The 22,806-nt window shown below is 38.6% G+C and overlaps 1 protein-coding gene across 1 annotated transcript in view; it reads left to right on the top strand.

The window, feature by feature from the left end:
• LOC104035801 (neural-cadherin) overlaps positions 1-22,461 on the top strand; it is a 68,484-nt gene extending 46,023 nt beyond the window's left edge. Inside the window, exons 19-33 of the mRNA XM_075715422.1 lie at positions 971-1,064; positions 2,828-3,012; positions 3,233-3,462; positions 6,650-6,927; positions 7,794-8,008; positions 9,012-9,139; positions 9,758-9,885; positions 12,154-12,277; positions 12,861-13,041; positions 13,920-14,086; positions 15,312-15,576; positions 17,350-17,530; positions 18,518-18,762; positions 21,475-21,629; positions 22,045-22,461. Of these exons, the coding sequence (XP_075571537.1) occupies positions 971-1,064; positions 2,828-3,012; positions 3,233-3,462; positions 6,650-6,927; positions 7,794-8,008; positions 9,012-9,139; positions 9,758-9,885; positions 12,154-12,277; positions 12,861-13,041; positions 13,920-14,086; positions 15,312-15,576; positions 17,350-17,530; positions 18,518-18,762; positions 21,475-21,629; positions 22,045-22,461 (2,993 nt within the window). The remainder of the gene's footprint in view (positions 1-970; positions 1,065-2,827; positions 3,013-3,232; positions 3,463-6,649; positions 6,928-7,793; positions 8,009-9,011; positions 9,140-9,757; positions 9,886-12,153; positions 12,278-12,860; positions 13,042-13,919; positions 14,087-15,311; positions 15,577-17,349; positions 17,531-18,517; positions 18,763-21,474; positions 21,630-22,044) is intronic.
• Positions 22,462-22,806: the final 345 nt, after the last annotated feature.

Raw genomic sequence — 22,806 nt, 5'->3', positions numbered from 1 at the left:
GTTTAATAATATTTTCTAAAATTTGTCTTGAATTTCTATTACTGTGTTTTTTTCCTGAAACTACCTGTAAAACTTGACCTTAAGCTAGTTCTGGTGGTCCTTATTAAGCATGGTTTATTATGCCTTTCCCCAAACACCTTTCCAGATAGACTTGGCTATATCTCAGTTATCATTGCAATGGTAGAATTTCTGATAAATATTAGAGAAGATTAAGCTACAGAAGATATTTTTGCAATGAGTTATTTTTGCTGAATTCAGTACACCTAAATCAGAAAAAAATGTGACCAGATCCTACCGTAGAAATGAGAGAATGAAGTTTCTACGGTGGATTGACTCCAGATTTGAACATTAAAAATTTCCTATGTTGCTGAATCTTGGCTGTGGAATTCACAGGTCTCCTTCCCTGGAGTTGCTCCTTTTGCTATTTTAGAACAGCTGGTTGGATGTTCCACTTCTGTGACAACCCACAGGGGCCTGAAAAAAGGGCCAAGAACTGGCACAGCTCGGTGGCTTCGTGCCCATTTCCTTTTCTCGGTCATGTCCTTCTCCCCCAGCTGCACCCCACAAAATGTTCTCCCTCTTTTGCTGGATTCCATTGGTGTGCCATTTGAAAGAGTAGAGTAGCAATGAAACATTTGGGGATTAACTCCTGATGTGGTGGTGTGGTTTGGTTTGGTTTTTTTTTTGGTCTGAAAATTTTATATAGAGTTGTATTTATGTATCATTCTGTTGTTATTTTGGTGGTTTTCAGCTTTTCTTCTGTCGTGTGACATCCATAGTGTACTCACCATTCCAGAACTGGCAGAAATCATATGACAGGCTATACATTATTTTAAGAATCTTGGGTCATAACCATCACCAAATTGAGCAGGAATCTGAAAACAATAAATGCAGTAATGAATGAGGCAGAATATAAAGTACACTGAAAAGCAAAAATTAAATGCAGGTTTATTATAATTTATCTCAACAGGAAAATGGTCAACAACAGTGCTTGGGGAAGTGTTTGCACCAGATCAAGATGACTGGGACAATAAAACATTTGTCTCTGAAGGAAAACTGCTCAAGTGAGAATTGTATTTGTGTCAAAATGAGTAATATTTATGCTTCTGTAATTATTTTACTCACCATGTATTTCTCTGTGTTCAAGACGTGCATAAAGCCAGGGTTACTGAGCGTATTAAGGAACTGTCGTGGTTTAGCCCCAGCCAGCAACTAAGCACCACGCAGCCGCTCGCTCACTCCCCCTACCCCGATGGGATGGGGGAGAGAATCGGAGGAGTAAGAGTGAGAAACACTCCTGGGTTGAGATAAGAACAGTTTAATAATTGAAATAAAGTAAAATAGTAATGCTAATAGTAACAGTATAATAATGATAATAATAATAATGATACACGAAGCAAGTGATGCACAATGCAATTGCTCACCACCCGCCGACTGATACCCAGACAGTTCCCGAGCAGCGATCGCTGCTCCCTGGCCACCCCCCCCCCCAGTTTCTATACTGAGCATGACGTCATATGGTATGGAATAGCCCTTTGGTCAGTTTGGATCAACTATTCTGGCTGTGCCCCCTCCCAGTTTCTTGTGCGCCTGGCAGAGCATGGGAAGCTGAAAAAGTCCTTGACTGGCATAAGCAGTACTCAGCAACAACTAAAAACATCAGCGTGTTATCAACATTCTTCTCCTACTAAATCCAAAACACAGCACTATGCCAGCTGCTAGGAAGAAAATTAACTCTATCCCAGCCGAAACCAGGACAGGAACATACCTTCTGAATGCTCTTTTTCTTTTTAACTTGGGTAACTATGTATTAAGAAATTAATGCATGAACTATTTTTTCCAAGAGAACAGGGTCACACCACGATCTTGATTTTTAGTCAGATGTCATCATTAATTTATTAAAAAAACATGCATTCTGTAAGAACTTATTTAAAAATAAGCAGAGCTTATAATATTTACCCTCAGATGTTAGAGTCGATGGAATACAAATCCCAAATTTAAAAGAGCAGAATGGAATAATTTCATGAAAAATGGAAGGGAATTTGGTGATCTCCATTGATGGCTAAATTTACAATTGTGTGCGAAAACCATGACTCTTAGATTAGTGGAGTTTTTTCTGTTAATTGAAATGTTGAATTGGATCCTTAATTCCTACTTATACATTATTTGTTCATATCATAAAGGGAGATGGCATATAGTGTAATTGTGTGCTGTTCAAAATACAGAAAATGGATGTGAAAAAGAATGTGAATTTTTGTCTCCACTGTAAATAAGAGTAAAAGCTTTGTGTAGCCCAGAATTGAAGACTGACTTTCTGTCCATCAGCAGCCTCTGGGCCTGTTTCCATATTAAGAGGTTGCTGTTCCATAATGGTGGTCATGGAATATTTCCATAATTACTGATTACTGTCCCTTTGAGGTGGCAAATGAAGATGATATCAGAGATTTCATACAGACTTTATCCTGTTCCAGATGGATAAATGAGCATCTGGAACGACTGTTGTTTTGTCACTTTTTATTACTTATCTCATAGACCTGCCCGTGATGACTGTGTTGAACCCCATGGTTCAACTACACACTGCTTTTATTCAGGATTGGAAAGTCTGGGGATTTGGCAGTGGCAGAAGCATCTTTTTACAAGCTCTGCAGATTGTCATTTCTGAATTAAGGTGTTTCTGGTGCTTTTCTGAGATTGGTTGCTAATTCCTGTAAGTTTTGATCCTATAACCTTCATAGTAACATTTAAGGCCTTCTGAATTATGTTAATGAATAAAGTAAGTTCTCAATTTTTATTTATTAAGCTTTCCTAATTGAAGGTTTATGTCTAGGTTGTTCAGATTAAATCAGAGGACTGGTTCTTTGATGATGGTGGATAACACTCCGCAGGGAATATACAACTTAAAGGTTAGAGTTTCTGATGGAGTTTGTCCTGACGTTATATCTACAGTACAAATCCATGTCATAGAGCTGGAAAATGAAGCCATACAAAACTCTGCCACTGTGCGTCTATCAGGTTGGTTTTATTTGCTGGTGAGAGTTTAGATCAGCTGCTTCTATAACTGAATGATTATGTGGTGTAGGTATCACATAGCTACATATCAATACTTGATTTACTTACCACTGTAGTGCACTTTCCAGTATGTTTCCATATTGTTAAATAATAAGTAAATTGAGAAATTAACCTGTGGTCTCCCAGTATTTCGTGTTTATCTATTTTTGAATCCCAAACTCAGATGTCACAGCAGAGGAGTTCATAAGGAGAGATGAACACGGCAAAACGAGACATGACAAGTTCAAGGAATTACTAGCAAAGATGTTACCTGCCAAGCTTAGTGACATCATTGTCTTCAGTGTGATGAACATTGATGGAAAACAGACAGATGTAAGATTTGCAGTCCGTGGTGGTTCAGCATATTACAGACCTGAGAAACTGCATGCTGAGATGGCAGCATTTAAAAATGAGGTATATTCTCTAGGGTTATCACGCATCTATGTAATTCACCCAAATACTGAGTTTTGCAAGGTATATATTCCAAACCTCAGTGAAAGAGTATGCTAGATCTACAGACAAAGTTTTTTTGCTTCACTCAGGACAAAAACACTTGTCAAGCAAGTGCTTAATTCAAGCTTTCTCCCTTCTCCTTAGTCCACACATAACAATTATTATATGGTTGTACTAACTTCTGGTTCAATAAATACAACCACTTTTTATTGCAGAAAGATGGTTCTCCATTCCCATCATGGTACGGGTAACTGTGTTTTCTCCAGTCAGTGTTTCATTGTGTAATCTATCAGACTTTTGAATATGAAATCAGAAGAATCCCTAGAAGCCAATGTGGTACTGTAGTACAGAGAATGTCTTGAAAATTACATTTTTTGGACGTCCCAGATGCTGATGGAAATATCCAAATCGCCAGGTCGTGGTTAGACACTTAGATTAGACGCTTGATGCCACCCAGGTGGAAATTCTACTGTACAAAGAGATGACAGTCCATAAAAAAAATCCTGCTGGAAGGAATATGCAGGTTAGAAGAACAGTTACAGCAGATAAATGAGATGGAGACAACCAATTTTGTCATTGTTTTTAACTCACCAAAGGACAACTTCAAATACAAAGTGACACCCTCTCCCAACTTTTCTTACTGGGGGAGGGGAAAATAGTTTTTGAATGTGAGATGTTTTCTTCCACTTCCTGATGTTCCCTAACTGTCCTACTCTCCTGCCAGATCCTGCATGCCATCTAACTCAGTTACCCAGACACAATCTGTCTTGGCCCCACTTTTATTTTCTGTAGTCCTCCGGATTTTGGCTTTGCTGAAGTCCTGCAGATGCTGCTTAATAGGCACTAAAGCTGCTGCCTTGCACAAAGGCAAGATGCCACTGCTTGGCTTGTAACTTGCCCTGGACAAGGCAGCACTTCCTGACATGTCATTTATGGCTATGGGGGCATATTTGAGTTTAATACATGGTACATCTTACGGAGGATTTTTCTTGAAGAGAAAACAGCACTTTCCATTTGTGTGAGTATGGTAGGGTCTCCCTGATTCTTGGAGCCAAACAGGAATATCTTAACTTACCACCTGCCTACATCTTACTGTATCTTAAATAGTTGTGTGGATTATGAGACTCTCCAGAGTGACCAAGTAGGAAATACCAGAGACAGATAGTATTCATGAAGCATAATGACTGCTTCTTTTGCATATTTATTGAATTACTGCAACAATAATATAGAAAATTGCATAGATTTCAAATATTCTGTGCCATACTATATGGCAGGTGAATTCATCAAAGTGGTAACAAGGGGATTACTTCACATATTTTAATGAAAAAATATGTTTGTATTAATTATGTATCACCTTTCAATATTTAATGAATAGCTCTAGTGAGTTATCACCAATAGTTTACAGAAAACCAATCATAGCTGCAGAATTTCTCCGGTAGTTTTTGTACATGTGTTTTAACTATAAATACAGAAAATAAGTAATTAGTACTGGAATTATTCATTGAATTGCTAAATAAATAATATGGTTGCATTACCTCCTTGGGATATAGCTTTACAACAACTATTTTTATTTAGCAGAAAAATAATCCATCCTAATACTGTAAAGGAGCCAAGGTTGTTTATATATGCTATGTTTTTCTATAACAGTATTACATAGCTGTCTAAATATGCATTATAGACTCTCCACTAATGGTGATAGATGTGGGCAGCAGACACAAAACTGCATTGACGGGATGCATCATGTCATTATAAAGTACATATGATGCCTTTGTGGACATGTTTTTCAATACATGTTATGATATTTGAGGATATACTGACAATTGATTATAAAGGTCAAAGTTCTTACAGTGGTGAGTTGAGATGACTGTGCAAGTTAAAAAAAAATAGAAGCACTTTAGTATTTACGTATTTGTTTTGGTCTTTTCAAAGCTTATTTTTAAAATATTTGTCATACATTTTATCATCTGAAAAAATACCTATTGCGTGTATAAAGAAAGAGAGTCTAAGCCTGATCTCATGTTGTTAGTTTTACATTTGTATACCTCAGTGTAATACCACTGTGAGAGTAGTGAGGTCTCTTGTATTCATGTTTGGGCACTAAATACACATCACTTTAATGTATTTGAATCGCCAAATACAAATGAAATTCTGAAGCTGTATAGGCACCTGTGCAGAATCCCCAAACGAGTAGAAGGAGGGAATCTGTTGTGCCAGGGAACAAACTTAGTGATAACTTAGTCCAGTGTGTAGGCTACTGGCTTAAGTACAAAAGATCTGAAATAATGGCAGCCCTACTACTGCCCTCAGGCTTATTGTGAACAGCTTGCTTCCCTTCTTTGTGTTTTCTGCTAGTTGTTCTTTGGTCTGTTCGGATTAGAAGCTGCAACCTGCGGAGACACTATTACTACATTACAAGACATATATATATATATACAGTGAGGCTCTTTATTTGGGTATTTGGGCTTTCAGGCGCAACTCCAATAAATGATAAAAACAATGAACTAGCAAAGGTTAATGTAGAATAGAATACAGTATCCAGTATGCTGAGTTGACTGCATTTTGTTTCAGACAGTTTGACATTAAATATAAGTTTATGGGGCACAAATCAGTAGGCTGAATCCTAATTGCTACAAAGTGGTCTTGTCAGGCTGCTGTCTGTGGACATTATTGTTGAATGCAGCTCAGCCCTGCATTTTCCTGTATCCTTACGTGTGAGAGAACATAAGAAATAATATATGTGTATAACTCACGAGGAAGAATTTTTATCCTGGCTTGAGCTGAAACATGCCTGTTGCTGTCAGGGTGCAGAGAAGTGTGACGCAGACGGTGCAGCTCGTATCACTGCTGTCAGAGCTTTGGTCCTTGGAAATAATGTTAGTAGGCCAGTACAGATTTAACATATTCAGTTAATTGTGCCAATGACTTAAGGTTTTAAGAAATACTTCTACTGTAAATTTTTTAAAATTTTTCCTGTATTTATCAAATCATTTTGCTTGCCTGTATAATCAGGGATGTTACTAATTAATACTCAAGAAACTAAAGCATTCCATTAAGTCTGTGACAGCTTAGATTTTTCAGAAATCAAGGAGTAAGTAAGAGCATTCATTAGGAAGAGACTGGTGATGTGTTAAACTGTATTTTCTCTTAGATCCAGTCCGCTTTACAATTGAACATTTCACAGATCGATATAGATGAATGTAGGAGTGCAAATTGTAGTGAGGGCAACGGTTGTACAAACTACCTCGCCGTGAGTGACATCCCAACAGTGATGGATACTGGAAGTGTGTCGTTTGCCTCTGTAACAACCACCACCAATGCCGTCTGCACCTGTTCAGCTAGGGACCGAATTCATCAGTCTTGTTCCTCCTACCCTCAAAGCCCTTGTCTCAATGGTGGGGTGTGTATTGACACTTCGAATGGTTACAGGTGAGGAAACTTGTATTGCAGATTCTCTTACTTTTTTTCTTCTATTTTTAAAGTGTCGAATGGAACTTACAGGTCTAAAAAGATCATAAATGTACTTCTGACTGAAGGAGAAACAAAAAACCCCATGAGTACAGTGGAGTGTAAATCTAATGACAACAGAGTCTTTACTAACGGCCCAGTAATGGTGCTGTAGTCCTGAAAGCAGTGGAAATAGTGTGTGAGTAAGAAACAAAACCCTGGGGAAAAAACAGTGGTATAAATAACATGTGTAATTTTTTAAGAGCACCTAATTCAGTATGAACGAACGGAAAGTGTGCTCTGTTCTGTTTTTTTTTTTTTTTTTTTTTCTTTTCCAGAAGAGTAATAATAAAGGTGAGTACGAGTGGTAGCAGCAGGGGTGTAGGGGGAGTGAAATGTAGTTTAAACAATGGGTAATAAGGAGTTTAGAAAACATTAGATAGGAAACTTACTGTATTATAGCATCACCTGGCATGCACCAGTATTCCTTTAGTGAAATTATACTGTTTTTTTCTAGCTAGGAATTTAACCTCCCTGAGTTTTCTCTGTAATAAATTGACCGATTGACGTTCGGTGTTCTAAGTTACTTATTTAGTGAAATAATTCATTGTTCTCAAAAACATGGCCTCAAAAATACTTTTTTTTGGATGGGGATAGTATAGTGGATAAATATGCTTTGTACTCTTATTTTAGTAATTGCCAAGCACCCTTGAGCCTCCACTAAAATCTGTGTTGTTTCACTGCTGTTTTTCTACTGTAATTGAAGTGCTACATTTGTTGCATGTAAAACCAAAAAAAAGTTGAACATCGGGGAATTTTGACTGGTTTTTGTGTTTGTGCTCTTTCAGATGTCTTTGTCCTGCTTCGTTTCATGGACCAGACTGCCAGCAGACTAAGCACAGTTTCCATGGAAATGGTTATGCATGGTTTCGTCCCATCAGGCCTTGTTTTGAAAGCTCTCTCTCTCTCGAGTTTATTACTGTGGTTCCAGATGGACTTTTACTCTACAGTGGTCCTTTATCAAATCCAGAACCTGGGAGTACAGAAAACTTCATTGCAATAGGTAATTCTGCAAAAGTGTGTGAAAAAATTAAATGTCTTTTGGGAATGGGTTGCCTGTGAACAGTGTAGTAGTTAGAGTATGAATTCTGTCTTTCCATCTTATAATTTATTTTCTGGCTTGAAAATATATTGAAACATTTCCTGATCGGTCTTTCTGCTTTGGTGTCTATTTTTGTAGCCTGCACCTATGCCTTTAGGTCCTTCGCAGAGTTGTAGAAATCAAGGGGAAAGCAGAATAGACAGATTGATACATATAAAAAAATAATCCCCCTAGGAAAGCTGTAGTACTATAAAGGAATTGAGGTACTTTGAAGATAGGTATTACATGGTTAATGCAGTCTTAGTTGCATGTCATTCTTATCTAATTTGGTGAGAAAAGAAATCCACTTAAACTGCTTTCAGTCTTGGGGCATTTTTGCACTCTTTTTTAAACAGGCAATGATTTGATGGATGAATCCAGCCTCAGCGTGCCACTGCAGGACAATTTATACACAAGTAGAACTCATTGCTTTATGTTGACACATATGTAAAAGGTTATGACTGGTTATTTTTTGTGAATTAATATGCAAGATGCACAGTATGGTTGGTATTTTATATTTTCCTAGTTAATTGAAAGGTAAAGTTGTTGGATGTTCTTAATCATTAACGTCTTTTTTGCTTTGTTTTGCAGTTACTTGTAAATTTGAGTAGAAGATGGGAGGGAGTAAAACCTGCATGTGTTAATTGTTTTAGAGCATTTTAAAATTGCAGATTGCTTATCAGGAATTAGTTCCAGTGTTTTGACAAAGAAGTGGCACAATGTAAAGTATAAAAATAAATACTATATTCAATGAGTACTTTTGCATAATAGAAGTCATAGAATATAATTCTAGATATTTCTGTAGTGAACCCCACTTTATGTGACTATCAATAACCATTAAATCAGTACATTCACTAACTGCTAAAATATCCAAAATGGAAAGATTCTTGTAGCTGAATTTAACTTGTTCTTCATGTTGTATTAGAACTCTCCAGTGGTATTCCTGTGCTGAAGATGAGCCATGGCTCAGGTTTTGTGGTGCTGCAGTTTCCAAGTCACCTGAATGTAGCAGACAAAAAATGGCATCAACTGGAAGTCAGAACCAATGGTCAGGTCAGTTATTTGATTTTTTTTTTTTTTTTTTTTCACCCACATCAGGATATTTGTATTTCCAAAAGCATTTGCCTGTACAGAAGCAGGAGAGTAGAAAAAAAAAGACTGGGTAATAACATTTATTATTCTAAATGTGCTTGTAGATTTGATGAGTAATACAAATTTTGGGAAGACAGCATTGTCAGTTCCAAATTTACGTATGTTTTAATCCATATTCCGGGATCAGAGGAATCTTTTTCCTATTCTTTAAGCTCTGCAAAACATGTGGAATATGCATAAAGGCTTAGTTGTAATTTGCACATTCAGTGTACACATTTGGACACTGAAATCAATTGCCTGTGCACAAAAATCAGATAATTATTTATTTGCAAATGCAGTTACAGTTTTTGTGAGAGTGGTTAAGCTACTTGGAAGCATAAATAAAATGCAGAGTTAAGTGCCTTCTTTGTTAAATGGTTCCATTTTGGCTTTACTGTTTATTGCAAGATGGAAAACAGAGCAGGAAAAAAACTCAGCCCTTTTTGCTTGATGGTATGCAAAAAGAAAAAGATGAAAATTTGATATAACTTGTTTATTGAATTTTACTGAAAGTCTTAATAATCCTATATTTTGGTGTAGGATATTCGATTCACTCTGGATCATTGCAGTGCAGCTGTTGTTTCAGAGATAGAAGGAGTAGGCAAATGGCTGTCCGCTGAAGATCGTACAAATTGTGAAGTCTTTGGGTCTGTTCCACGAAGAGCAAGGTACATTTCTGGAGATTCACTAGAAGACAGTTTATTCTAAGGCCTTTGAACATTTTACCTATCAAGTTGAAGCAAAGTTATTAATGACTAGGAGCATAAAAGCATTTGCTTTTCTCTAAGACCTTCTGGGCCAAATCTGGATTTTAAAGCACTACACAAATTTTAAGGAACCAGTCTTCCTCTGAGTAGTGTTGCGATACTAAATGACAACCCCAGAACACTGTATGGCTAATACTGGAGCTTTTGTGGGTACTGTGTACCATCCCTTACCCGCAGGATTTCTCTCACTTTATTTATCAAGTCAGTGTTCTGGAAAACCTCATGAAATTAGGCCAGTTGACTTTTTAATGGCAGTAACTCTGGATCCTCAACCAATCTTACTGTCTAATTGGTGTAAGTCTGAGGGCTCCTACAGACAACCTTTGGCGAACATATTAGGGCAGACTAACACATCGGGGTCCCCAGCTGATCCAAGGTTACTGCCTTTATCGCAGAATCAGAGGAAGTGCACGTATATCCATACCTCACCTGTTCACAGCCTGGCGTACTTTTATAAACTGCTGATTAAAGTAGGCTGGTGCTGGTGTGCCTGATTGTGGGTCACAGCATCTCATATTGAGACATACAATCCACCTGTGTTTGTTTTCCAGCAAAGTAATACAGCCAAGGTGTGATAATGACTCTGGTGGTTTATATTGAGACATACAATCCACCTGTGTTTGTTTTCCAGCAAAGTAATACAGCCAAGGTGTGATAATGACTCTGGTGGTTTAAATTGCTTGTACTGTTGGGTCAGCCTTTATCCTCAGTTAAAACTGAAAAAGTTGGAAAATCTTACTCAAAAAGCAGTTATTACATTCAAAGCAGAAGGATGTGTTCAGCTGCATTCTGCAGGGGTTTGGATTCAGTATAATTCAATCCTTTGGACCAATGCTTATTGCCCTTGCTGATGACCCAAGCTGGGAGAAATGACCAGTGTGTTGGAGGGCATGGCTTGGAATTAAAAATTATCTCAGCAAACTGAAAATAGGACCTGGAAATATACTGTATTTCCCTACTGCAACAAAGGGCCAAGTGCTGCATGTAGGCAGAAATAAGTAGCCTCACAAATACAGAAAAGGGAACAACTGCTAAGTATCAGATATGAATGGTAGTCGGAAAGTGAGTGAGCAATGCCCCATTAATGTGAAAAAGGCGAGCATCACACAGTAATACCTCAACATGAGTAGATCTGTAAGGTATGGAAGGTAATTCTTCCACTCTGGTTAGCACTGTTAGGCCTCAGCTGGAGTCCTGGGTCCAGTCTGTGCAGCACAGTGCAGGATAGATGTGTACCAATGGGGTATAGTCCAGAGAAGAGCAGTGACTGTAATCAGCTTGCCTTGAGAATAAGACCTATCAGGAATGAAGGAATTGAGGTCGCTTAACTGAAAGAAGGGAAAACTGAGGAGATACGATAAGTCTCAGTGTATATAAAAGAATACTACAAAGAGGATTTAGACAATCTCTTCTGTACCAGGCCTTAAGTTACAGTGAGGAATATTCAGGTTATATTTTAGGGAAACCTTTGTACTAATAAAGATACTTGAGCTGTGGAATAGATAGTCCCAGCAAGTATGCTGATTAGCATTGGGATTAAGCCTTGTCAGCAGATGCATGGAGCCCTCCTGGTTGTGAAAGGAGCACACAAACAAGGGAAAAATATAAGAACAAATGAAAAAAAAAAAGAGTTTGTAACTCAGGGAAAAAGGAACTCTGTGAGGACTAAAATACGTGGAATTCTTTCGCTCAGAGAGATGATTAGGAGACATCGCAGAGCCTGGACATGAGTACTGTCCCTTTTAGACCACATTGACTCAACTTTTAGATTTCTGGCCTTTATCATACAGAAAACAGTTTTTGTTGTAGTATTCCTACAGCATAGGATGCATGTGCACACACAGAAGCACTTGAAGGAGAGCGGTGTCTAGAATATAGCTGTTCCTGACTTGAACACAAACATACCTGAATTGTAATAGTGTCCCACAGTTAAATTCCCAATAGACTTCACTGTCATGTTTAAAAAATAAATTACCCATGGGTTGGCTTCTGCTCACTGACTGACTGTATTTCAGAGAAAGAAGTAGATAAAATAGTTGCATTCTTTTCTTATAAAGCCTCTATTATTTGGAAATGCAGTGTAGATGTTTATTTATCTGCCTTGTTATATAATGCCTATGTTTGAAGGTAAATTCACATCTATTTTTATTATTCATATAATTTTTAAAGGTATTTGAATGTGAACCATGTTCTACAGCTGGGTGGTGTAAAAGAATCGTTACCATATTCGTACCCACAATTGCTACACAAACACTTTTCTGGTTGTTTGCGCAACTTCGTCTTGGATACTCAGGTAAGAGAAGTGTAACATTTCGCTTTAGCAAAGAAGTAAACTTCTCTATTAAATTTGGGAAGATTTCTATTATAGCTGAAACTTTTGCTTCCATTAATCTATTCAGTGCCCATATGTGTCAGTGTAAAATACAAGAAAATTCTGGATTTTTCTGTCATAATTAGAATAACTACCTTGAAGAGTTATTTCTCAATTACAAGCAGATGTATTTGTGAGCCAGAAACTGTGCCTTTGTTTATCCCCTACTTCATGCAGCTGTCTTCCAAGCTTCTTTATGCATTCAGGGAACTTCTGAATGGCAATTGTATAATGGTGTATTTATGCCAGCTGTCTGCTTTGTTAGGAAATATTAGGGGTTTTTTTGCTTTCATAGTCAGTTGAGTTTATTCAAAGGCAAAATATGGTCTTGATAAAATAAGTTGAAATCTGTATGTCAAAAAGCAAACTTAGCATCTTAAGCAATGCAGATGAAGAACAATGCAGATGAAGAACAGACTGTTGTGTGGTATAGCTATTTCTGTTCAAGAATGAAGTGTAAGTGTTCTTAAATAATATTTCGGTGTCATACAATTTTGTCTTGAAGGTATATGACCTTCAGTCTCCTGCAGAGTCCCTGAATAGCTTCCCTGGCTGCACACTTACGGATGGGAGCTGTGAGACCATGGGGTCTTCTTCCTGTGGTATTCATGGGAGGTGTCTTGGAGACTGGGGCTCATTTGCTTGTCATTGTTTACCGGGTTACTATGGCTATCGATGTGATGAAGGTGAAGTCTGTTTTTCTGTTACATTATTGATAGGCTGGTAAATTTTACAATACAGAAAACTTGAAATGTTTGAAGGTAGTGATGGCTGAGGTAGTTTCTGATGTTTACATTGTGCAAAGCCATGTTTCAGTCTAGTTGCCTGCGATTTTTAACAATTTCTTTTCTAATTTGCTTTAAGAAATTACATTCTCAGTATCAGATAATTTTTTTAGTCCTGAGGGGTTTCTGCAATAACTGTATAATGGAGGCTGCACAACAAAAGAATTGTGAACAAAATTATTTGTTCTTGTCACAATTTTTTGAATTTGCATCTGTTTACACTTTCAGAAATATCTAATAACCTAAAACTTAAATGTGAGTGTGCCAGTACCACTTGCTGTGCAGAATTAGAACTACACAACTGGAATTAGAAATTACTGCTCTGTTGGTGTCTGGATGAGACTGTTGTCTTAATGATCTGTGCTTCTGGTATAGTAGGATCTTTTCTTTAGCCCTCATGGAGCAAAAAGACAGCTATAAAATAGCAAGTAGTGAAAATCAGTTGTGGCACTTAATACTTTGTCTGCAGTCTCTTTTGACTTAGTCAGAGCTTCTGCTTTCCTGGTGTCATCCTGTGTGAGCATTGTAAGGAGAAGCATCAGCAGGATCAAGTCAGGAGGGAGATCACCTCTTCACAGAGGACGATGAAGTGTGAGAGTGACTGGAGAAGTTCTGGAAATAAAGGGACATGTCCCAAAAGACAAGTTATGTCTCATGGATCCATGCTGTGCATTACAATTTTTTCTTTTACTTTCGACTCTTATTATGAAAATAATGGAAACAATAATATTTCCCTCTCCCTACCAAATGGTTGAAAGGTCTTTATCCCGTCTTTTTAGTTGCCAAAGAATATACATTTGGGCCAGGAAGTCACATTCGCTATCAGCTTCCTGTCGGTGTGCCTGCCCGTAGGACGCTGTTCGAAGCCATGATTAGGACACGGCAGCCTGATAGTGTCATCACGAGCATGTTGTCTAGAAATAAGGATGAACACATCACCTTACAGGTGAGCAAGGCATCCCAGACAGTAATAGCATAAAGTTAAATCAATGCCAGTGAATAGTTAGCCCAGATAAACATTAGCTTGAGAGTTGGAAATAGAAATGAAAACCTTATGCTAAGCACAAAAACTTTGGAATTCGTTATGGACATGTACAGATCTGATCCTTCACTTAAGATATTGACCTCACAACCATGGCATCCCATTGGATTTCAAAGGAGTTTATTGTCAGTTACAGTGAAGTATATTTTGCTACATGGAATAGGATGAGTAGTGTGTCTACCCTGGCGTCCTCTTCAGCTGTGGTCACGAGTGGCTGACTCTGCATAGTTCAGACCCTACCAAGAAAGGTGCCTGTAGTAGTTCTAATGATGTCAACCGCTCAAAATGACAACCTGTTCATTTTGTACATACAACTGAATGAGTCACCTCTTCAGCCAAGTTGGTTTGAGCTGTCAGTGTAGAAGTGATACACCAGTTTCTCAAACATTTGAAGAACCCCGTAAATTTGTCCAAGAGAGAAGCAGGGTAACATTACTCCGAGTGAATTACGTACTACTGTGAGTACACTACTACCAGTATCTAGTTCAGTTCAGTAGCACAGAGAACAAGTCTTATGAGGAGCGGCTGAGGGAACTGGGGTTGTTTAGCCTGGAGAAGAGGAGGCTGAGGGGAGACCTTATTGCTCTCTACAACTACCTGAAAGGAGGTAGTAGTGAGGTGAGTGTTGGTCTCTTCTCCCAAGTAGCTAGCGATAGGACGAGAGGAAATGGGCTCAAGCTGCGCCAAGGGAGGTTTAGACTGGAAATTAGGAAAAATTTCTTTACGGAAAGGGTGGTCAAGCATTGGAACAGGCTGCCCAGAGAGGTGGTGGAGTCACCATCCCTGGAAGTGTTCAAAAAACGGGTAGATGTGGCACTGTGGGACATGGTTTAGTCTAGTCTGCCCTTGATTGGCTTAGAGTAGACTTGGTAGTGTGGGTTAATGGTTGGACTGGATGATCTGAAAGGTCTTTTCCAACCTAGACGATTCTATGATCTTCATATTTATCTATGATCTTTATATTACGCTATATGTGCAGTGTGAACATACCCTGAATTTAAACAAATGCTTTAAGATTGATGATTACGTACAAGTCTTAGTTCAAGTAATGTGACAGTTACAGGTCAATACAAAATGTCAGGTGATGACTTTTCTTTTCTTTCTTACTACTTTGTTAATTATCCACAAGGTTGTTCAGGGATTCTTAGTGGTCTCATATAATCTGGGTGATGGAGACTATTCTGTAAGCCTTCCCTCCTACCACATTGATAATGGTGAATGGCATCATATCACGATGGAGAGAAATGAAAATGAATTTACTCTTCGCCTTTATGAAGGAGGTGGGAAGAGAGAAATTCTGAAAGCAGCAGGAATATACAGAGAGATTGTGATTGACCCCAGCAGCTTGGTCCTTGGAAACACCTACCCATTCAATCAAAACAAGAGTTTTCAAGGTGAGGAATTCTTGATCTCAGCGTTCAGAATATGGACCTGTAAAAATGAAGGTTTATTGGTACTACATGGGCATATTGCAAGAAGCTTTCTTGTTTATGTAGAGCCCAAAGTAAACAGAGTTCTTGCATGACACTTTGCAAAAGGGACAAATAAACTGTTCTGACTAGGAAAAAGGTAGAGCAGGGAATTATGTGCAAATACTGTTAGCTAATGGGTTTGGAACAAAGATGGTAACCTCTTCACATGACTATATGTAGAGTATTTGCAAGTGGAGATCCACAAGCTTCTCCCAGGTGGACTGTGGATGGCTCATTGCATTAGATACACAGAACTGGTTCATTGCACAGTTCTATCAACTCCATTTGGCAGCTCTCCTTCTCTGCCAAATACAACTGTCCCTATGCTGAAAGGAATATTTCCATTTTATATGTGCATTGCATAGCACACAACAAACTCTGGTTTATTACCTTTATGTACTACCTTTGTATTACAGGATTTTACAGTCACTCAGTTGAAGCATTAACTAAAATTAGAAATGGTTGATTGAATTAGAACTAACAATTTAAATTTTTAAAATTGTTAAAAAACAAATCAGTTTTCAGCCTGGAAATTGAATAGTTACACAAAGGAGAAATATAGACAAATGTAAGGTTAAGATATCCATAACAGCTTTTTACTCTGTCCTCAGTTGGCAGCTCACCCTTCGCCTGAAATCACAGTATAAGTAATGCACAGTTACGCAGCACATCTTCTATATTGACAAGGAAGACATACACCATTACTTGGTTAAACGCGCCTGGTATCTGTCTGTCACTTCTCTCTCACATGCCTTTCACCTCTTTAACCAGATTCTAGTAAATCCACTTGAAACAAGGTGGTAATGTTTTCACCAGATAAAAGTATTTCAGTAAATAACACAAAAGTGTGAGGAGAAAACGTATAAAGTGTATATGCATTAATTAATTACATTAATGCATTAATTACAACATTAGTGTGTAACAAATTATTTAGAAAAAGATTGTTTTCTATTGTTTCACTAGAAATATTCCAATAACTAAAGTTTATGCTGAGAACTAGAGACCATATTTTGAATTTTTATTTATGGGAGTAATAGTAGTTGTTTTTAAGTAAACAGATTAAAGAAGTCAAATGGTTACATGAAGATCATTTTAATTAGGACAATGAATGTTGCTGTTAAGCAGCTGAAACTTTAAGAGCTTTGAAGTTATAAAATGTACTTAATTCTTCAAGGTATATGCTTTTATGCTGAGGTATCTCATGCATACAAAATTAATGCCACACATCTTCAGTACAAAATTTCTATCAGTGACCCAAGGCTGTTTCACCATTATTTGTGATTTGCTCTTCTATAAAGTTAAGTTGTAAACTGCAACTAAAAACCAACCAATCACAATTTGTACCAGTACACAGTGAAGAATGGAACAGATTTTTCACAGAGAACATATTTTCCACAATATTTGGACTTTTCTGTTGAAAACATAGTGAAGGGGGTACATGCTCCACTGTGTTGAACACAAGCAGAGGGGCCTGCAGCAGCACCTGGTTCTTGTGGAAAACACTGGGATTCTTGATCAAAACTTTAACAAATTCAGTCAAAAAACAATGGTATGAAAGTTTAGGTAAATTCAGTGCTAGATTTAAACTTTGGTAGCCTGCATCCTTTCTTAAACATAAACTGCCAAATCCTACAGCTGCTTCAAATCATTCTTGCTGAATGGCTTTTAAAACAGTCTCTTTGTGCCTTGCCTCAGGATGTATGAAGGATGTCAGATTTAATAACTACAGGATCCCTCTGGATACTCACGTGAAGGAGCTGGTGTCAGTGTTAAGTGCCCAAGGCATCAAAGAAGGCTGTTCTTCAGAGGCTTGTAGGAATAACCCTTGTAACCCGGAATTTATTTGTATTGATTTGTGGATGATGCATGAATGCAGGTAATTGGTGGGAATACAAGCCCAAACCCTCCAAATTCAGGTGGGAAAGGGTGGATGCTGAAGAATTGTGCAACTTGAAGGCTGCCGCTGGCAATCTCATCAGATCGGTTGAACCACAGTGACACGCTAAGCTAGGTGCCTGCGTAGGCATCAGGCTACTCAGAGAATGCTGTCCTTCTAGGTACTACCCTTAGCTGATTGAAGTCAGTGTATCTCCATTGATTCTGTAACAATTTCAGCTGCCTGTCTTAATTGAAAATGTTTAAAGAATAGCAGCAAATCCGGATTGTTTGGAAACCCTGAAAGCCAGGAAAAGAGGGTATGTTAGCTTGAATGGAGTGGAACACCTCTAGCACGGCCAGCTGTCTTGTGAAGCTCGTGCTGTGCAATGTAGATGTGCTTTCTTTTGTTAGTGTCTGCCTTCTTACACTGTCTTAAGCTGTGACCTCTGTTCCCTTGCAGGCCACTTGAGTTGCATTAGAAGCACCGCATCATTAAGCTCAGAGTTCTTGTGTGTGACTGGGGCTGAGGTTAAGACAACACTAATTCAAGTTATTTGTGCTGTGAAAACGTACACTTTAAACATTACTGACTGCTGCTGTCCACACAAACAGAGTTTTCTAGAGATGTATTTTTTTCTGGAAATTCACTGTAATGGAAACACAAAATAGCATAGCTTGTCCTGCCTAGACAGAACTGCAGATCCTAATCCAGCTATTTTTCACATGGGTAATATTGCAGAAGCCAGTGGAACTACCCAAGTTCTGAAAGCCCCAGCTGTAAGGGTTTAAAGTTGTGGAGCTCATTGTTGTATGACTGCTTTAGAAAAGACTACAATCCTGTAATTTTTCTAAGTAACTTACTTCTAGTAGCTACTTCAGAAACTGCATATAGCATGTCACCAAAGACTGTTAAAATCTTAAATGCTGTGTTTCATGCCTACTTTTCTCAAAGTTAAATGGTTTCCTTTTGCCTTTGTCTTTTCAGTTGCCCTCCGGGACACGTGATGATGGAGAATGCCACTGGTAGACAGTGTGTCTACACTGCGTGTGCTAACAGGCCCTGTAACTATGGTACCTGCATCTCACAGTCACCAACCAAATTCCAATGTCAGTGCCCTGATGGCTATACTGGACCTAACTGTGAAATCACACTGGCGATCTTTCACAAGGATACAGGCCTGAGCTTTAGTTCCATGTTTGCCATCTGCATTTGCTTTTTGGCACTGTTAGGTAGTTATGGCAACTACATCTTGTACTACCTTTGGTGAACTCATTTATCCATCTTGTCCTGAATAGTCTTCATCTCATCCTCCTGCTGAAAAACTCAGTTTCCTAACGGAGACTTGACTCTGCCTTCATTTCTTTGCCATGTTCTCAGCTCCATCAGTAACTTATTTTTCATCCCCGTGTGCATATATTCCTAAGTGAATCATCAACATCAACAGTCTTTGCAGTTTTATTTTCTGCACATTTTCACTTCATTGCTGAGGAACTGTTCAGATGCATAATTGGAAGCAAATTCAATTGAACAACAAGAGTGGAAATTGCTACCAGATAAGCGTTGTTTAAAATACTACTGAGCATGAAACAGATTTTTCAGTCTAGGAGAAATACACTGTCCAACAGGAATACACTTGGTCAGACAGGAATGGTCTCTTGTGTCTTACCAGTTGTGTCACAGCTCCTAACAGCTGCTTTTGGCTTCCTCAACCATTTTCAGGCTTAGGCATTGGGTCTCCAAAAGAAGAGGAAAGAGAAAGAAGGATCTCACTAGTGAGGAAGGATCCCATCTTTGAGTCCTTCTTGTTTATTTAAATTTCATGAAAGTTTGCCTGAGTAAGGACATAGGATTTTTCTCATGGCTTTTACGGTGTTAGTTGTTTCATTCAGAAGTTGTAGTAAGAGTATGAAAATGTATTGTGGGCTATTTTGCATTCATCTGTAGCTACCTGAAATACCATCATTCTCCCCAACTCTGCTAGATGCTATGTTTGCCATGCAAATACAAACAGCAAGTAACGTGGGAAGCTAACTGGTTTCACAGCTTTTGGAATCCCAGTTAGTGGAAGTTGATAAGAGATCGTTATGTTAAAGGAGGGGGGTTTTGCTGCGTCAGAGCAGTTTTGTTGTGAGCTGACTTCGTGTTGCTGTCTGTGCTTGACTGAACTTGACTGGAAAAACAACAGTATCTTTTACCTAATAATCCTGCTAAATCCTGCTATTTCAGGTGTAAATTATGAGTTAGAAACAGTTGGTTTTAACCAAGTGGTGTGCATTGCAGTGAAAATTTTAGTAGATGTGGTTAACAATGGTGTTATCACACAACTGTAATTTTTGTTAGGAGAATTATTAATAAAGTTCCTTCTTCTCAAGATTTCAGGTGCCCTTTCCTTACACAGCTTCCAGAAAGTGGTAATGCACTTAAAGTGATTAACTCATACAACTTTAATTATGAATGTATAAGTCTCCAGTAGATTAGAAAAGCTGCTTTTCTGATGTCTGATTACATCTTTTAAATTCCAATATGGAACTGTTTTGCAAGTAAATCAATACCAGGGCGGCTTCGCGTTGGTTCAATATCACACGAACCTTCCCCACCCCTCGCTGCCAGGAGGAGACTTCAGCTCATTTTGTTCAGTTCAAGACACAGTGATACTGCGGAGCTTGCAACTGCTCTTAACGCTAACACTATGGATCAAAGAAATTATAAACTTCATAGAACGCTTTTAATGACAGCACTGTTTAATGACAGCTCAGGATCGCAAGATCCTGAGCAGAAAATCAGGCAGGAGCTTACACTGTTGGTATCAGTATGGAAGAGATACTGTCTTCAGTGGGGGGTACTTCTGGTTTATACTCTTGGAACATGGGCTATATTAAGTATTGGCTTTTGATTAGCAGTCAGAGAATAGAATAGGAGAGATGTAGGACATTTAAAAAACTTCCTGAGTATCTCAAAATCAGCTCAGCTAAAAAATGACTTTGCCAAGAAGTTACTATGTGTGAAAATCTGTGTGACGCATTTCTGTAAATCTGGGGGATGGGAGGAGGAAAGGTAAACATACATCTCAAATGCATTGATTCAGCTTGAAGGGTGTAGCTCCACAGCACAGTGCAGGGCATAGACCTCCGCGTACAACAGTTTCAGTCCCAAGGTCATCTAGGTGCTGCCCCACGGAACTGCACTCTCCCATGTAGATATTCTGTAAGAGATTCTACTCTCTCCAATTCGCTGTGGTGTTAGTTTATGGTATCCAATGGTTTGAGGTCCTACTAGGAGCTTTTATCAGTTTTTATAGAGTTGGTAACACAGCGGTACACAAGTTTATATTTACATAATATTCAGTATCTGATGTTGAAGCTTTACAAATGAGGGTGTAAAGTGCACCTAAGCATTTAAGAAAAATGTTTAAATTCATGGATACTAAGGCAAAATGTGCCTGATTTATTCTAGTAAAATGTACAAGTAATTTCCCCTTTTGTCTTGTGTCTTCTTGTGCTTCGTTTCTCTGTCATTGTATCTGTTACTGCCAACACACTGTTAGTTAAGTGCTACCCCTTTCTATACATTTTCTCTTACAAAGTTTAACTCAATACATTAAATAGATATGTCTCTGAACAGCACTTGGGTCATTCAGTTCTTCAGTTAGTTATGCTTTTAACAACTTCAAAGTTATATTTTAAAGGGTATTTTAAAATGCTCTTTAAAGGCCTTTTCTTCTGTCTTTGATGTTCACTTGTAACTGCATTGAAGAGTGCAAAAATCAAACATTTGCTGAGAAACATAAAACTACAGCCTGACTGGCTCTGACTGCAAACCAGTGCTGTAGTACTCAGGTGGAACGGCTGCTGCCTAAGCCATCCTGCAGCACTTCTGCATATAAATGTTTTATTTGCTTCTTGCAGAATGATGTTCTGTTTTGTTCCTGTGCATTTACACAGCTCTGTTTAGTGCCGTATTCTTGTGGGCTCGCTGGAAAAGTCACAGAGGTCTGAATGGAGGAGTTTACCACGTATCTGTGCATCATGAGGATTTGGAGGACATCAGAGAAAATATCCTCAATTACAATGAAGAAGGGGGTGGGGAGCAAGACCAAGTAAGGATCATTGTGTTACATTACAATTAAAAGGGGACTGGTTGCTCACCATGCTAATGAAAATACATTTTATGCTTTTCCTTTATAACTGAGGACCTTAGCCTTTGTTCTGCTGATTCATTACTGCAATTGGTACATGAATTATTTGCAAGGTTATGTACACAAGGGTGCATGGTTCTTAAGTGGAGGTAAGTGCCTATCAATTTCTAATGTCTTAAAGCTGTAGTAGCACAGGCTGCACAGGTGTTCCTCATGCATTCTCATCTGCTGGTGGGTTTTGGCTCTCTGAGGTGCATTGTAGGCGGCAGAGTTGGTTGAACTGCCTTGGGATTGTTCCTGCTTTATTTCCACTAGAAGGTGAAATTTTGGGACCTATAGAGAATATTAATTTAATGTGAATGGTTTCTCACTCCAGGATGCATACAACATGGCGGAACTGCAGGTGTCTGTTCAAACCAGCCCAGTCCATTCCCTCTACAGGAAGAAAGAAAACCCAACAAAACCAAACAGTTTCTTTCGCAGTACATCCCCAGGCATGCAGGAGCAGACCAAAACATCAGTGACTACAACAGAAGCCTCGTTTACTCGTGGAGACTTTGGTCAGTACTTGTCAGATGTTGTCAGAGATGCTGGCTGTCGTCCCCGGGCTGTGCCCCAGGACTCGCTGCAGGTGTTTTGCGCTGAAGGAGCGGGCTCCGTTGCTGGCAGCATGAGTACCCTGGGCTCCTCTGGGCTGGAGGAGGGGGTAGTGTATGATGACATTAAAGAGTGGGGACCAAAGTTTGAGAAACCGAGTGAACTGTACTCACATGCAGATGCAGAAGACCTGTAGATTACCAAGTCTACTATTTTCCAAGTTTTGGAAGCAAGGGCAAAGGACAGGTTTTCATCCTCTTGCTACATACTATCCCGCCCCCTCCTTTCTTTTTTCCCCTGTTATGAGAGGCAGTCAAATTCCCACTAATGAGCCACAATTTGCATCTAACTGAAAAATTCAGTAGAAGGAGCTGATCTTAGGACATTCTAGACATTTACATTTTGGGGATATAAACTTACTGGAAAGAATAAAGGGCAAACTGGGGTATTTAGTCATTCACATACAGTGTTTAAGAAATAAGTAAGATCTTTTTTGTCACTAACGTAATAAAGGACTCTCTGAGAGATCTTATGTACATAA

The sequence above is a fragment of the Pelecanus crispus genome, chromosome 8 (genome assembly GCF_030463565.1).
Source record: "Pelecanus crispus isolate bPelCri1 chromosome 8, bPelCri1.pri, whole genome shotgun sequence".
NCBI classification, from domain to species: domain Eukaryota; kingdom Metazoa; phylum Chordata; class Aves; order Pelecaniformes; family Pelecanidae; genus Pelecanus; species Pelecanus crispus.
Note: the sequence above shows the minus strand (reverse complement) of the source record. Positions and strands in the feature narration are given on the sequence as shown.